We start from the raw sequence: 14,966 nt of genomic DNA, 5'->3' as shown, positions 1-14,966 counted from the left end.
TAGAAGACATTCATATTAAGAATATGAGGCTTACACTTCTCATTGGATTGAGAAATATCTCATTGCATTGATTCTTCTTTGCAAAGAGAGGAATATAACTGACTTTTAGTCTTTAAAGTTAGAATTAAAAGTGCTAAATATACATGTATAGAAATGTTCAAAAATCATTTTTTTTTCAGTCTGTAAGGCCAACCAATCATGAAGGCATATATATGGGGGGAGAGTATTGTCATCAAATCAGCCATTTCAAAATACAACCAGAGAAAATGAAAAGATTAGAACTACTAAGTGGTGGGAAAAACTTGTTAAAAATGGAAGAGAAACTCATAAAATTAGTCTTTTAATACCAAGCAATTTAGGAAGGTGCAGTTTTGTTTTGCATAGTTCTAGACTATCTGTTGGCATTGTATTCCTTCTGAACAAGAGATTCAAAAGTATCCCCTGTCTGACAAGACCAACTGGCTCCAGTATCCTAGGTACAGGTAGCTTTGACTGCTGCAGATCAGACTACTGAGCAGCACATCAATGGGAACACAATGGTGGAAAGTTGGTGTCATAGTTTCTAATTAGGATATGTGTACTCAGTTTTCGTTCATTACCATAATGACCTTTTACTCTCATTTCTGTCTGCTCTGGAATCAAAGGCAGTTTATTTGGTTTAACAAATGGTTAGTGAGAAATTATAGCTATTTTCTTCAGGGAGTGTGGAACTTAGAACTGGAAGTAAAATCCCACAATTAACTATGTAATATAAGCAGATTAGATGGGTTGCTATTGATAAAAATTAATAAGAGCTCTAAGATATCACATGAACTCCTAAGGGGAAGAAATGAATTCCAGTGGGATGAGAGCATAGATATGAAGTGGGGATTAGTTCTGGAATCCCTGCTTGGAAACATCTGATTCTGCTGCAGGGGGAGGTGGGATGAACATCTTAGAGAGCTACAATCATCAGTGGATTTTCAGCAGAGGTACACAGAACTGTTGCTTGGAATAATACCACCACTTACCTAAAGGCTGAGGAGACTGGGTTTCCCACAGACTTGACCTTGAAGTAGTTACAATTTTTATCTTCTTTAAGGAGGCAATTTGATTTGTATGATGTGGATATTTGAAATTACAAAAGGTATAATTTTTACATAGGCACATTGAGAAAACCACATGATAAAATTAAAACTAGTTGTTTTGAATATACAATGTATACCACAAATAAAATAACTTGGTAATAAACAATCATCGGAATAAATATGTTTCTTGGAAATGCAATCTGTCTAACTTTGCTTTTCAAAATTCCAAATATCTACCTGCTGTAGGCCCCCAAGGTTGAAATCATTAGGAACACAAATGTTATTTATTTCCTTGGGTGTGAAGAGTTTATTATACTGCCTAAATATCATTTTAGCCCTGGTTGTTTCTTTATGGTAAGGAGAATAATGAAAGATATCATGTTCTTGCTTCATTAGAAAATAGTGAATTATGTAGAAAAGATCATGGAAGAGGGATGTTGTTAAAATATCTGGGTATTTTTGGAAAATAGGAATATGCCAGTCTAGGTTTTCATAATTCACAGTCCAGAACAGGGGTGTACCTTGAAGAATGAAAAGGAAGCTAGTGTTTACTGATTGACTGCTGTGGATCAGGCACTGAGCTAGATACTTTTCTGAAATCATCCAGCCTTAGTCTCTCTATCCATTCAAATACCTGTTTCTTTTTTCTTATTTTTCATCATTTTTTCCACTCCTTTAATCTTCCTCTTTTTTTCTCCTTTGGTTTTATTAAATATTTTTAAAGCAAATTCTAAGGATCATGTTTTTTACTCCCTACATAATTCATATTCTTTGCAATATAAATATTTTCTTATATAATCACAGTATCATTATCACATCCAAGAAAATTATAATTCTTTAATACCTTCCAACACCCAGTATATAATCTAGGCAAACATCATTCTGTGGTGGGTTTACTTGATTCTGGATCTAATGTGGTTCACACATCACATTGATCGTTTTGTCTCTAAATCTCTTAATCTAAGATCAATCTCCTTCCAGTTTTTTCTCTCTCAGTTGTCCTATAAAATTTTCACATTCTAGTTCTGTCTGCTTCTTTGTAGTGTATTTAAATGTTAAGTGTAATTTAATTTCATCCTTCACATTTCCTGTATATAGGTTAGCTTTAGAGACTTGATTGGTCTGAAGTTTAATATTTTGGGCAAGAATTCTTCAAAGGTAGGCTGTGTACTTCATACTGCATCCTATCTCTAGGCTACCATGTCTGATTATATCACTTCTGGTGATGCAAACAAAAATTGCCTTTGTCTGCCATTGTAAAGTTCCTAATGGACTTTTCAGGAGATTTTTACCCACTGCTAATCTTTAGCTAAAGCAATTTGACCCTTTGGGTTTGCAAAATGCTGGTTTTCTGATTCTGTCATTACTTCTATATTTATTCCTTGGGTTTTAAAAAATATTTAAATTTTTTTCCTCATCAATTTGGGCCCTCTGACTTCTTTGAAATACTATTCATACAGGAAAAGCAGGATAAACATTTATTTTATCTTTTAATTGACAAAATTCTAGATAATGTTTTAGTGCTTCAGAGGGAGCTATTTTTCTTTTCCATTTTACAGACAGAGAAGTTCACACTCAGAGATGTCAAGTCAATTGTTCAAGATCCTAATAACTATTAAGGAGCAGCAATGGTGTTCAACCCTATGGTATTCAATCCTGGCCTAAATGCATATGTTATTTCTTCTACCCCTGACCCCAATCCCCACCAGTTGCTGACAGGTAGGGGTTGCTACTGCAAATATGTCCGAGTGCTTTGCCCTTTAGAAGCCAAGCTTCAGGAATACTCCTTAGCAGATATTCTGGGATATATAAACATAGACAGTACTCCAGAATTATAGCTCCAGATAAAGGTGCTGACCTGGATGGACAAAGCCAGAAAACATGTTAGAGTATTTAGTGGGAGAGACTCTGAGGCATTATATTTTATGCTTTAGGCTACTGTAGCAGCCAAAGTGTGAGTCATTCTTAAGTTTTGGTTGGAGCAGACACACATGACCAGAAACATTTGGATAGTGGTCAGATGTTCAGATGACTTAACATTTTAATTCTCCTTATGTTCTCCCATTTCTCTTACCTCCTCTTTCCCACTGCCATTCTAGATTTGAGGAACAATTTAGCTAAGTGCTTAAACATTATTTTGTAATTCCTTAACCTCAGTTGACTGTGTCCCTGGCTTCTGTCCCCTTTCCTTCCCCTAGGAACTGTGACCCTCTAGTATCTTAAGTGGTATTAAAGAAGCACAAATGACTTAAGCTAAAATAAATTTAGGAGATTTGTTTTTGAGCTTCATGGTGTCTACAACATCATGGGCTTTCAATGCTGGAGTCTCTGCTGACTTAAAGAACATTTCCCAAGGTTTTTTGTGCCTTTAGTGGTACAAAACCTTTTTGTGTGTGTGTGTGTGTGTGTGTGTGTGTGTGTCATGCACATTTCATTTCTTCCATCAACAAGACAGTCTACACTAGAAACAAATGGACAAATAACAAATCCTAAAATTGTAGTTGGGAAGGTTCCTGTGCTTATTGTGGACAGAGTCCCTGTCTCAACTCTGATGGCCCATGAAGTACCTCCAAATAAAGAAGTCCCACTTTCCTGCTGTCCTAGGCCTGTACCCAAAGTCCCTAAGTACCTACATTTTACATTATCATACAGAAAGATGTATGCTTTTGCTATACTTGCTGCCAGTGGACAGCCCTTGGAAATTAGCCCCTTGGAAAGATGTGATAGCTGTAAGCACAGGTCCTCTGAAGGTCCTAGAAATCTAGAAACAACAGGAGAGAAATTCTTCACTGTGCATTAAGAAGATTAAGTCCGGTACAGAGAATCCAAATGTTTAAAAGAATGGTAAAGGGAGATTGAAAATGTTCTCTCTTTCGGAGTAGCCTCCAATTATGTTTATGTATTAGAATTCCTTACAGAGTATCTTCCCAGAGCTATCCAATGACACTTTTAGTGATGACATTAATGATCCATATGAAGACCATGAGCCTCAGTTATTGAGCACTTGAAATGTGGCAAGTACAACTAAAAACCCCTAATTTTAAATTTTAGTTAACTTCAATTAACAAGAATTAAAATTAAATAGCATATGTAGCCAGGGGTTACCAAATTAGACAATGAAGATCTAGCTCTTGTGCTTTTAACTTTTTATATCTCCTCATAACATATACAAATTGGGACTATTGTAAAAGTGTTCAAAATTGAAAGCCCTGATTTTGTTAATCTAAGTGATACATTTTCTTTGTGAAATTAGATTTGTAATGGGTTAGAAATTCAAGCTTCCTTGCTTAGAGGAAAACATTTATTATGGGACTAATGTAGAGGGAAAATTAATTATGCTCAAACTTTGATTTTTTTAGTTTGTATGAATTCTATGTATTAGTGGTCATGGCTGCACGACAGTATGCAACTTAATGCCACTGAAGTGTACACTGAGAAGTGGTTAAAGTGATAATTTTTTTGTTAATTTCATTTTACTACCATAGCAAAAATTAAATACTTTCTCTTATTTTATTGGGCCTGATTTTGTTAATATTTCTCATGCTATAGGCCTCGCTAAAGACCTGGTCCTGCACGTTCCTGGCTGCAGTGTGTTTCTCTTTGGTGAAGCAGACCTGCCTAAGAAGCGCAGTCTTGTTCAGAGAAGGAAGCAGCTGGGCTGGTTCACAAGGAGGGATTTCAGTGCTCTTGAGCCTGACCTGGGAGCTGCACCTGCCCGAAGATGTGGTCTAACAGGTTCTAAGTGTGGTCTTAGCTCTGTTCTGTTTTGTTTTCTATTTATGATAATAGCATCCTGAGGACCCCTTGTTTGGTCAAGTCCTTATAGTGATAGAAGAGTTACTTATAGTAGTGGCTTCTCCTTGTACCTGGTGAGGATCTTTTTTCAGTTCTGTTCCATACTAGGCACTCATAAGCTTACTAGTTAGCCTTACTGGAGCTCTTATCAGATATTTGATGGGGCACCCAGGGAGGATATCAAAGATATATAGCAAACCCTGCAACATGACCTCTGAGACTAAGAATGGATGCAGATCTGGTGTCAGGATCCTAGAGGCCCCATCTCTTCTGACTGTGGATCTGTGTCCCCAGTGTGATGAAGATACCTCGGGAGATACAGGGAGTGCGGACTTAGGTCAAGGTTCCTTCTAGCTGGTAGGAAGATATTTCAGTACTTGGGCATCTAGCGTGGCCAAGTTGGTGCTTACAGCTGCAAGTCTGTTCTAGCGGCACCCTGGAGCAAAGCTTTTCTAGACAATGGGATTCTAGAACAAGAGAGCAGAAATACCAGAGAGAAAGGTATTTCTTTCCCCTGGATCTTACCAACTTTTGCCTCCCTTTGACATTCTGGCCTTCTCCCCCCACCTCATTCTATAGGGATTACCTTAGAAAAAGCAAAGTCCTGACCCTGTTACCTGCACTCCACTATCCTAGGGTCTTTTGAGTTTTAATTCTTTCATCTAAAAAATCTTGTGTAAATGTCACAAAATAAGCTATGTTGGGTCAGATTTTGGTGGTTAGCTAATACCTTAGCAGTTACTAAAATACCAAATACCCCAGGAGCAGGAGGATGAACATAAGATACACATTTCTTATGGCACAGCTCTGCCAAAGCCTTCAGAATCATTTACACATAGACATAACCCCAGAATTCTGCTCTTAAATAAATAATATATATGATTACCTAGAGCTGTGCAATGACATACACAGGTTTTAAAGCCAAGTTCAAATCCTGGTCTGTGTGACCTTGGAGAGTTTCTCAGTCTCAGGAAAGTTTAATTCCCACATCTATAAAGTGGACATTGTATTAGTGTCTCCCTTATAATATTGTGAAGTTGAAATAATGTCTGTAAAATGCCCAACACAATAGTACTAAAGGGTTATTTTTCATTCCAATAAAGTGGAGATTTATAAAAATGTTGTTATAGATGTTTTTTGTTCAGTATTTTGTTAGAGAAAAAAGGAAGAAACTGATTGCTCTCTGCCAATTTGACATATTTTTCCATGATTTGTCTCACAAATGGAGATGTGTAAGTTTTATGACTAAATTTTCAGAAATCTATTTCCTGGTTTCTAATTTGAGCCTTCCTAAAGACTGAAGGGATTATACCACAAATGTAGTCAGCTCAGTGCCAGGTGGGCTGGGATTACAGTCAGTGGACAAGAGTTTGGAAGAGGTATTCTGGTGTTAGAGTACAGAACTGGTTTTAGCCTTAGGTTCAGCATACATATTAATTCTTATTTTTGTTTTGCTGTCAGAATAAGTTTTGGGAAGAATTTTAAACTGATCTGTATGTCACATCTGAGTTTAAGACCAAATGCTAATATCATCCCTATTCATATTTAATCTCCCAAGAACAGATGTGTTATATAATTGTTTAAATCAAGGTGAACATTGCTTCCAGTCTGATCTTTTGATTACCTGTGGTTGGAATAATCAGTATCTGTACTCCATCATTACCTATTTTATATTGTTTGATTTGAAATGGACAACCCAGGGGGATTTCTGATTTTTCTCTATTTTTATTCCACATGGATATCTGTGATTTACATGCAGAATTTCATCAAAATCTGTAAATCTCAAGTTAAAACTTTAAGATGCCAAAATTGGCACAAAAATGTTTAAAGATGATATTTTAAAGGTAATATTTAGTACTGGTGATGATGTAGTTAGAGACACTCATTCTGCCAATGCTAGTGTAAATTGGTATAAACTTTTTGGAAGTGAGTTTGTGAAACGTACCAAGAACTCTAAAAATTGCCTCTTAGGAATTCCAGTTTTAGTGATAAATCCTAAGGAGATAATAAAAGGTAACAGTACTTAAGCATCAGTGTATTTATTGAAGCATTATTTATGAGAGCAAATTCTGGAAACAATGTAAATGTTTGTTATTTGGGAATGATTAGCTATGTCATATTCTCCAGAATTAAGTTTTGGAAGAATTTGTAGACATGGAAAATATAATCTGATATAGAGAGAATTTGTAGTTAATTGATGCAACAAATACATATTCAGTAAACTGCCAGGCATTATCATCAGTGAGCAAAATAGAATTCATATGCTCTCTAAGAACTTAGTAGTTGGGGGAGGAATAAGGAGACAGACAGAAAATAAACAGCTTAATAAATAAATAAATTGTATAGTTTTTTAAAAAATAATAAGTGCTAAAGCCAAAAGAAAAAAAGTAGGAAAAAAAGGAACAGAACAAGAGTGTTACAAATTCTTCGGTGAGAAAAATTATGATTTTAAATTGTGTGATCCAATTTAGGCCTCATTGTACAATCAGTATATGGAACACAGACTGGAAGGAGTGAGGCCAATAGCCCACATTGGAGATGTGAGGAGATTTAGGCAGAGGGAATAGCCTGTGTCAAGGCCAAAGCATAAAAAAATGGTATAAATAGTATGATCTCAGTATTGTATAATACATATGTTTATGTATTTAATTTATATCACATATGCATTAGAAAAACATTTCTAAATTTCTAAACTTTCCAGCTTATTTTCATAACATATTAAAATCAATCTTCTGATTATTGCCATCATTTTCCTTGAAGGATAATTATTAAGGCTTATCAGTGGTTAATTTTATACAAGCTACATTTCAATGCATTTATCCAGATTAGATTTGAATATAATTAGTGATAAGAAGGGAAAAGTAACAGAAATCTTTTCCCAGATGTCTTTTTTCACCAAGATATGCTGACCAAAAGTAAAAATATTAGTTTGCAGAAGAAACGTGAATATTATGAATTGACCATCATTCAGCCCTTATTTAAGAGGCTCAGGGAGGGTGCTAGTAGCAGAAAAATAAAATGCTCTAAGAAGGAGTAATTAATTTCTAATATTCCACCAAAATATATAGTCATTGGAATTTAAGACTCTCAGCCTAAATCTTAGGTTACCTTAATTGCACATATTCTTTCTTAGAAACATTTTATCTAGAAAGGAGTAAATTGTTTTCATCTTTTGAAGTAATAGCCATTGAAATAGAATTTATAACTCTTGTTTCAGTAGGGTAGATGTGTTATTCATCCAAATTTTTCAATGAATTTCATTGCCAGTAATAGCATTTTTCCCCTTATTTTTTAAAATGTAATGGCTTTATATCTATTTTTCTAACCTTTTTTTTGTTATATCAGTTTTTTCCAACATATTTTTCCATTCCACTCACCAAAACAGAAGAACCTTAACATATTGTTTTTGTCTTTTTTATTTTCCTGAAAAAATTTAATAGATATGACTGATGCTAACAACTGAACACAATTTGTCAACATGCCAGTGACAGTACCCAAGAGGAAGCAGAATCTATAAGGATACAGGATTCTGTTTTGAAGTTCCTGAAGAGAAAAAAAAAGTGAGCTCAGAGATGGTTAACACCCTTAGTGCCAAACACACAAAATCTTTTCAGCCAAATTCCTTCTAGAAGTTTGTAGTTGGCCAGCTCATGGGGAACATAAATAAGGGCAAAGTAGTAATAGTTGATACTTTTAGGTCTATAAATAAATACTTTATACATACATATTTAGAAAGCCTAAGCACTTATGGGATAATTTAAACATTGCTGTCTGATATATTGTATGAATGGCCTGGATTGGCATCACTGTTTAGAAATACAGGGAAAATTCTTTGAACTGTAGTTTCGTCTGATGCCTCAGGAATCATAGAGGGAGGTAACTGGTACATCTTGGAACCAGGAGTTTCTGTTAGTTATTTAAATGGCTTACTGAGAAGCTTCCCTTGCTTACTTCTTTCTGCTATAAATAATAAATGCATCATCAGGCACTTTCCTGGACATTGAATAATCCAGTTTGCACCACACCAAACATTCTCCTGGTCTTTGAAAATAATTATTAATTTTAAAATAAGTCTAATTTTAAGAAGACTATTTTTATTATTTTTTGAATTATTATTATTTTTTTTTTTACCAGAAATCTGTTTGGGATAATGGAAATGAAGGTCTCAGTATGCAACTAAGTGTTTAATCTATAATGGACACATGATGACTTAGATTTTGTGTGAATTCCAAAAGGGCATTGTCATACAGTCGAAAAACTGAAGAGCAGGCAGGTCACCTGGGGGTCCCCTCATCTGGTCTGGCTTCATTATATGACGTTAATGTGTACTCAATTCTATAAAAAACTTTTCCGAATTATTGTGACTCTGAAAGATTTAAGGTCTAAAAATTGAGGTTTATAGCTCCTCCTGGAGCAGGAATACATCGTAGTCATTTGCAGGACAGCTGAGCAGGGACAGTGTCCTGTCAAGGTGGAACTTGAATTCAGATCCACCGGGAGCCCTTCCCATCCCTGTACTGCACTGTTCTCTCTTAGCTTTCCTTTCTGTTGGTTCAGCTACATGGATGACTGTCCTGCATTCTTCCCACTATGGGGGCATTGGACTTAGCAATTATGTTTGTTTTATGGCTTTAGTCATCAAATGTCCAGTTTCAGCTGTGGTTTTTCTTTAGTGCATGTTCTAAAAAAAATTTAAAGTCCCAATATGTAATGATAACTAATTCCTTTGGTGTAATAACTGTTTATATTTTTGAGCCTGAGGTCCAAGTCCAATGTCTTGTTTTGCTTGTTACTCTAAAGTGAATACCACATTTAGGCAAGAGTTTTACCTTATTTTAACCTTCCTCATGTTTTATACCCAGCAACCTGCCAGCAGGTTTTCAGGAAAAAAAGCAATTAATGAGGGAGTTGAATTGGTCAAAGAGAATCTATTTACTCAAACTGTGATATAATCTACAAATTATAATCTATAATCTCTTTTCAGGTACAAAAATTGTCAAATATTTGTACCTATAACATTACCTCCTCTTGTGCATGAGTTAATACTAGCCACCAGAGAGGGGCTTGATACAATAAATAGGACTTCTGAAGATATTCGTGAGCAACTTCTGACCTCCTAAACTGAAATTCATTTCTATGGAGTGAAATACATAGAATTTTTTCACCTTTGATTGATTGAGAATGATAAGTGTCTGGAACTATTTTTGAGAATAATTTTGATCTTAAGGGGAAAAATACATGTATTTCTTCTGAGTGCTGCTTTTTCAATTTTTTGAGTGGGCTCCTTGCTATTGTTTTGTCTGAATACAGTTTTTTTATTTGTGTTATTCCAGACATGGTCCTACCACAAGCATCTTTAAACCAGACATTAATAGCATAGTTCACAGTCATTACTGTCAGTGCTCAAACACAAATATTGCATTTGTGTTTGCAAAAGCTACACATCAGATGTTAATTAAGTGCATTTGAGTTTTTTTTTTCCCTGCTTAAACAATCTGGCACAAAGGGTTTATATCTATATCAGTTCACCATAAGGTCTCCACAATATCTGAATCACCAGCCATACAGTATATGATAAATATAGTGTTTCCACACCAGAAAATAACAGAATTGTCAGGGGAACATCAGGCCTGTTATATTTCTCTGTGAAATAATAGCAACTGAATCTCAGTTTCTTTTTCTTTTTGATTAAAAAAAAAGAGTATTTAACTAGGAGTAAACACCAATATTTAGAATGATAAATTTTTCATTAAAGAACACATGGAAAGTGAAACCATACCAGAGATTCTTTTCCTTGTTTTAGCTTGCTTCAGGGCGTTGTGACAGTTGCGTTGGAATAAAATTGGAATTTTAGCCTTGCAGAGAGGGGATTCATGCTGCCACCAGAGCAGCCGAGTGCCAATCTGCAGGAGGCAGGAGAGGAGCGAAACCGCAAACTGAGAAACAAACTTTCACATCAGGTTTCTAATTTTAGAGCAAAAAATGGAATTACTTTAATTATATGACATTTAACTAGAAATACGATTTGCTGGGATTAATTATCTCTCTCATTTAAAATACCTTCTTAGTAGGTTTAAATTAACATAAAAAAATCAAATTTAGCATTTAAATAAGGTCAATGGGACTGCTGGATTTAAATGCAGAATTTGATTCGGTATAATTGGATCACCATATTGGTTTTGACTTGGAAAGATTAAGTGGAGGAAATTGGAAAAGCATGAATTTGGGCAGAAAGAGACATTTTCTTTTCTTTCTTTCTTCCTCTGCCTCCTCCCTCCTGAGAAAAAAAATGGGTCATGGCCTCATAACCCCTTGGAGAGAAAACTGCCACCCTGATTAGGTCAATATCTCAGATTCACTAACTGTCTCTGTTCACTGCCTGAGTGAGATATAGCAATAAAACCAAATAAAATTCTTGTGTAGATGAGGTTTGATAGAATTTAAAATATACATATCAAGAGCATATGTGAAAAAAATGACTATGTTATTTGTTTGCCTCTAAATTGTTTCTGATGTTTCATTTTATTTCTCTAAGAAATAATGAAGTTTACACTGTTGAAAGAATTTTAAAAATAGAGTCTATTTTATTCAGGTAAATCAGGTTAGGGCACTGTATACATGCATTCTTTATGGAACCTTTGTGCTTACCTCTTAACATCTAAACTTGTTCTATCTTTAATGATTTATCTTGAGCAGTGAGTTCACCTTATTATCAGGGATGATCACTTTGGAAATTCTACTAAAAAGGGGACAGTTACTAGTCATATAGTGGTTAAAAAAATGCCTTGGAATTTTCATGGTGGATACAGGAAGAATACCATGTCTGTAGAGATGTAATGGCCCACAGAAGTATGGAATGAGGCTATTGGGTCTGTCTGAAGGAATATTTTTTGAAAGTGACCTGCTTCCCAAAGTTGACAAGCCACATGTGAATTTCTCAATGTTGGTTTGGCCTATCAAAGCTATGGAATAGCAAAGTACACTAAACTAGGGATATATTTTTAATATGTATGCTTCGTGTATATACTTTTAAAAAAATATTTATTTTTTAGTTTTAGGTGGACACAAATCTTTATTTTATTTTTATGTGGTGCTGAGAATCGAACCCAGTGCCTCACGCATGCTAGACAAGTGCACTACCACTTGAGCCACATCTCCAGCCCCTCATGTATATACTTTTCTGTATATACTTTTCCTGTGTATATACTCTTCAGCAGCACCTGTTTGTTAGAACTGTGGTAAAAATGTCTTCCTGAGTCAGAAGAAGGTGTGTGTAACAGATCTTAGGAAATGGCACTATTTATAACATTACCTATTGAGAAGTAAAGAAAAACAATGTTTGGATGTTTTCTATTAATGAGTAGCATCAACAAAAAATTCTAGTTGTACTCTGTGAAATGTTAAAAGATATTTAGAGTAAATGATTGATGTATGAGATTGTGAGAGAAAGATGTATTGACTGTTAGGAAATTTAATTTTTATGAAATTAGCATTATGGGGAAATACTGTAATCTGATTCATTCCTGCAGAATTCCCAGTAGAAAGAGGCCCAGCCTTGGGAGTCGAAATGTTTCATTATGTACATGTGTGGGAAAAAGATGAGTGTGCTGATTTTCTGAAAAATGTCTATTAGTATGAAGCAGCGAGGCTGGGCAACAAAGCCCCCAAACCACCAGGGTCTAGGGGAGAGTGAACACAGAAAGCACTTCTCTGATGGATATTGAAATAATAAGCAATAAGTTTGAAAGTAGCAAGAAAAAGCAATATCAGTAAAATAATGTTGAAATAGTAGCTAAGGAATTTTCATATGCTGAAGATGAGGTCAGCTTTTTATCCCCATCAATCCGTAGTCAACGTTGCTTTTAGAAATGTAAGGTTCCCCCAAATTGAGGAAACTGCAAACCTAAGCTTTTTATACCAATGCTAATTTAACCAAGTTGTCCATCTTATAATGTAAACTATAATTAGAGGAGAGCTATTTATGTAATGTGAGCTACACCATCCCTGAGGCAGGGAAAAGCAGTGCATTTGCCCCTGAGCTCTAGAGTAACAGGGCTTTGGCTGGCAGTGACAGCCCCAGTCTCTTAAGAAGCTGGGGATGGAAGAAAGAGTTGCCTGCAACAGTTTGTGCAAAAGGGCATGAGCATGTCTTTGGCACTCTAAACCCTTCCAAACTCACATCATCTGAGACACCAGAGTCCATTTGCCCTTCCCAATCCTGAAGCCATTAGTTGCTTCTCAGTTGTCTCTTTTCCTAATAAAGATTTGGTGTGGAGGTTCATTTTAATCCATGATGGCATGCATTTGGGAAGAAAGTGGCACATACAGAGGTATGGTTTACTACTGTCTCTGAGATCCATAGGAGTGACACTGAGTTCCAGTCTCTGGAGATGGAGGTGGAGATGAGTGAAAGCCAAGGCCTGATATAGCTGATGATACTGAATTCATAACTGTGCTTTCTGTTCTCTGTTGTTATTTTAGAAAGCCTGGACTCTTTTTACTTCTTCTGGAATTAAACATCCCTCTGCTACTTTAGTGTAGATAAAATTTTCTGCTTGTAGCTCAAATGCCTATTATTTCAAAAAAGACTTTTGGAAAATCCTCGAGTTTAAAATGAGGAATATTTGTATTCTTTTAAAATGAAACCAAGTAAAGTACACTCCTTTGATTAAAATTGACTGAAGAATTGAATCTTTGAGGTGAGACCTTTGTTCTGCTCTATTAAGATGCTTTTCTAATGATTTAGGTATTGGTGCCAGCCCATACGTGATGAACTGCAATGTTACTATAGATTCTCAAGACTTGTCTGTAGGAAGAGAGATCGCTCATGCCATTCGAGGCTCCAGTGTACATGGATTGAAGGGTGTCCAAGCAATGGCTTTTCCCCATGAAGGGAAAATTGAGATAGCTTGCAACGTAGAGAGTTTTGAAAACCAAGAAACTACAGACACCTCAGAAGGCTCTCAATATGTGACTTATAGTGTTCTTGGGGACCGTTTTTCTTATGTGTCTCCACATTACATAGAAGCTCAAGTTAAAAAGTTGGCAAGTAATCAGGGAATTGGTACCATAGGAAGAGCACTAGTTGGATTTACACCCCTGGAATGCAAGAACTGTGCTGAATACGCTATAAAGGAAAATATTGGGGAATTCTGGAAGATTCGGGAAGGTGTTTTCATGTGATCAATCTAAGGCTTCACTGAAATTTTAAAGAAAAGTATCAATCATTGCAAAATTTACTTTTGATCAATGAAGATCAGAGGAAGATACAAAGAACTTGGTTGCATCTGCGTATTGAAAAATTGGAAGCATTATTTCCTCAACAACAATAACAAATGCTTATAGATCATCCATAATCACCTGTGATGTTTCTAGTCATCATCAAAACTTTGTGAGTACAACTGTGTCAAGTACGATGCCATTTTGAATAACCTGAGTAAGGTGGCCATAGTTGCTGAGCCACCTTTGTGAAACAACAACAACAACAAAAATAGACTCAATTTGGTTTTCCTGAACAATTTGTTTTACAATTGCTGGGACTGAACCCAGGGTTTTGTGCATGCTAGGCAAGTGCCCTACCCTCCCAGCCTGATTTTCCTGAATTCTGTATTCCCAAGTTTTGTACTCAACTCTTTTTTTTTTTTTTGAGTAACCAATTTTTTAAAATGTGCATTTATGAAAATCAAGTACTAAGTGATTAAAAAGTAGAGCGATTATAAAATAAAATCTTTCTTTCAAAGCATGATTGTCCTTTCTGGCCTTGCTACATTTAGAACGACCCATTGTTCATCCCAGAGATAACTCCATAAGTCAGATTTATCCAGGTTTTTATTGTTTATGTAGGGAGAGAGCATGGTGGTGTTGGGCATAACTTCAAGGAAGTGTTTATTGTTTTTGTAATTTAAATGGAAAGTCTAAAGGTTTAGAAATTGAGTACTTTTAAACAGAAAGAAAGATACTAGTGGAAGAAATTTTATTTGAAACAAACTAAAACATGTTATTTTGTGAAGTAAAAGAAGCTACTTGTTGATTCCAACAGTTTTACATAAGTCCTTAGTATTTGAAACATTTTAGTATAAATGCTCTATTCTTAAATCTCAGAGA

At 35.5% G+C, this 14,966-nt stretch overlaps 1 protein-coding gene across 12 annotated transcripts in view; it reads left to right on the top strand.

Annotated features, from left to right (window-relative positions):
• Ftcdnl1 (formiminotransferase cyclodeaminase N-terminal like) overlaps positions 1 to 14,604 on the top strand; it is a 58,584-nt gene extending 43,980 nt beyond the window's left edge. For 11 of the 12 annotated variants that reach the window (XM_040294666.2, XM_078017804.1, XM_040294664.2 and 8 more), the window contains exons 5-6: positions 4,617 to 4,802; positions 13,609 to 14,604. In XM_040294666.2, the coding sequence (XP_040150600.1) occupies positions 4,617 to 4,802; positions 13,609 to 14,045 (623 nt within the window). In that variant the 3' untranslated portion in view covers positions 14,046 to 14,604. Of the gene's footprint in view, positions 1 to 4,616; positions 4,803 to 8,302; positions 8,361 to 13,608 lie in introns of those variants that run through there. The other variant, XM_078017805.1, reaches the window with a different exon arrangement.
• Positions 14,605 to 14,966: the final 362 nt, after the last annotated feature.

This window comes from Ictidomys tridecemlineatus, chromosome 7, assembly GCF_052094955.1.
Source record: "Ictidomys tridecemlineatus isolate mIctTri1 chromosome 7, mIctTri1.hap1, whole genome shotgun sequence".
In the NCBI taxonomy this organism is placed as follows: domain Eukaryota; kingdom Metazoa; phylum Chordata; class Mammalia; order Rodentia; family Sciuridae; genus Ictidomys; species Ictidomys tridecemlineatus.
Note: the sequence above shows the minus strand (reverse complement) of the source record. Positions and strands in the feature narration are given on the sequence as shown.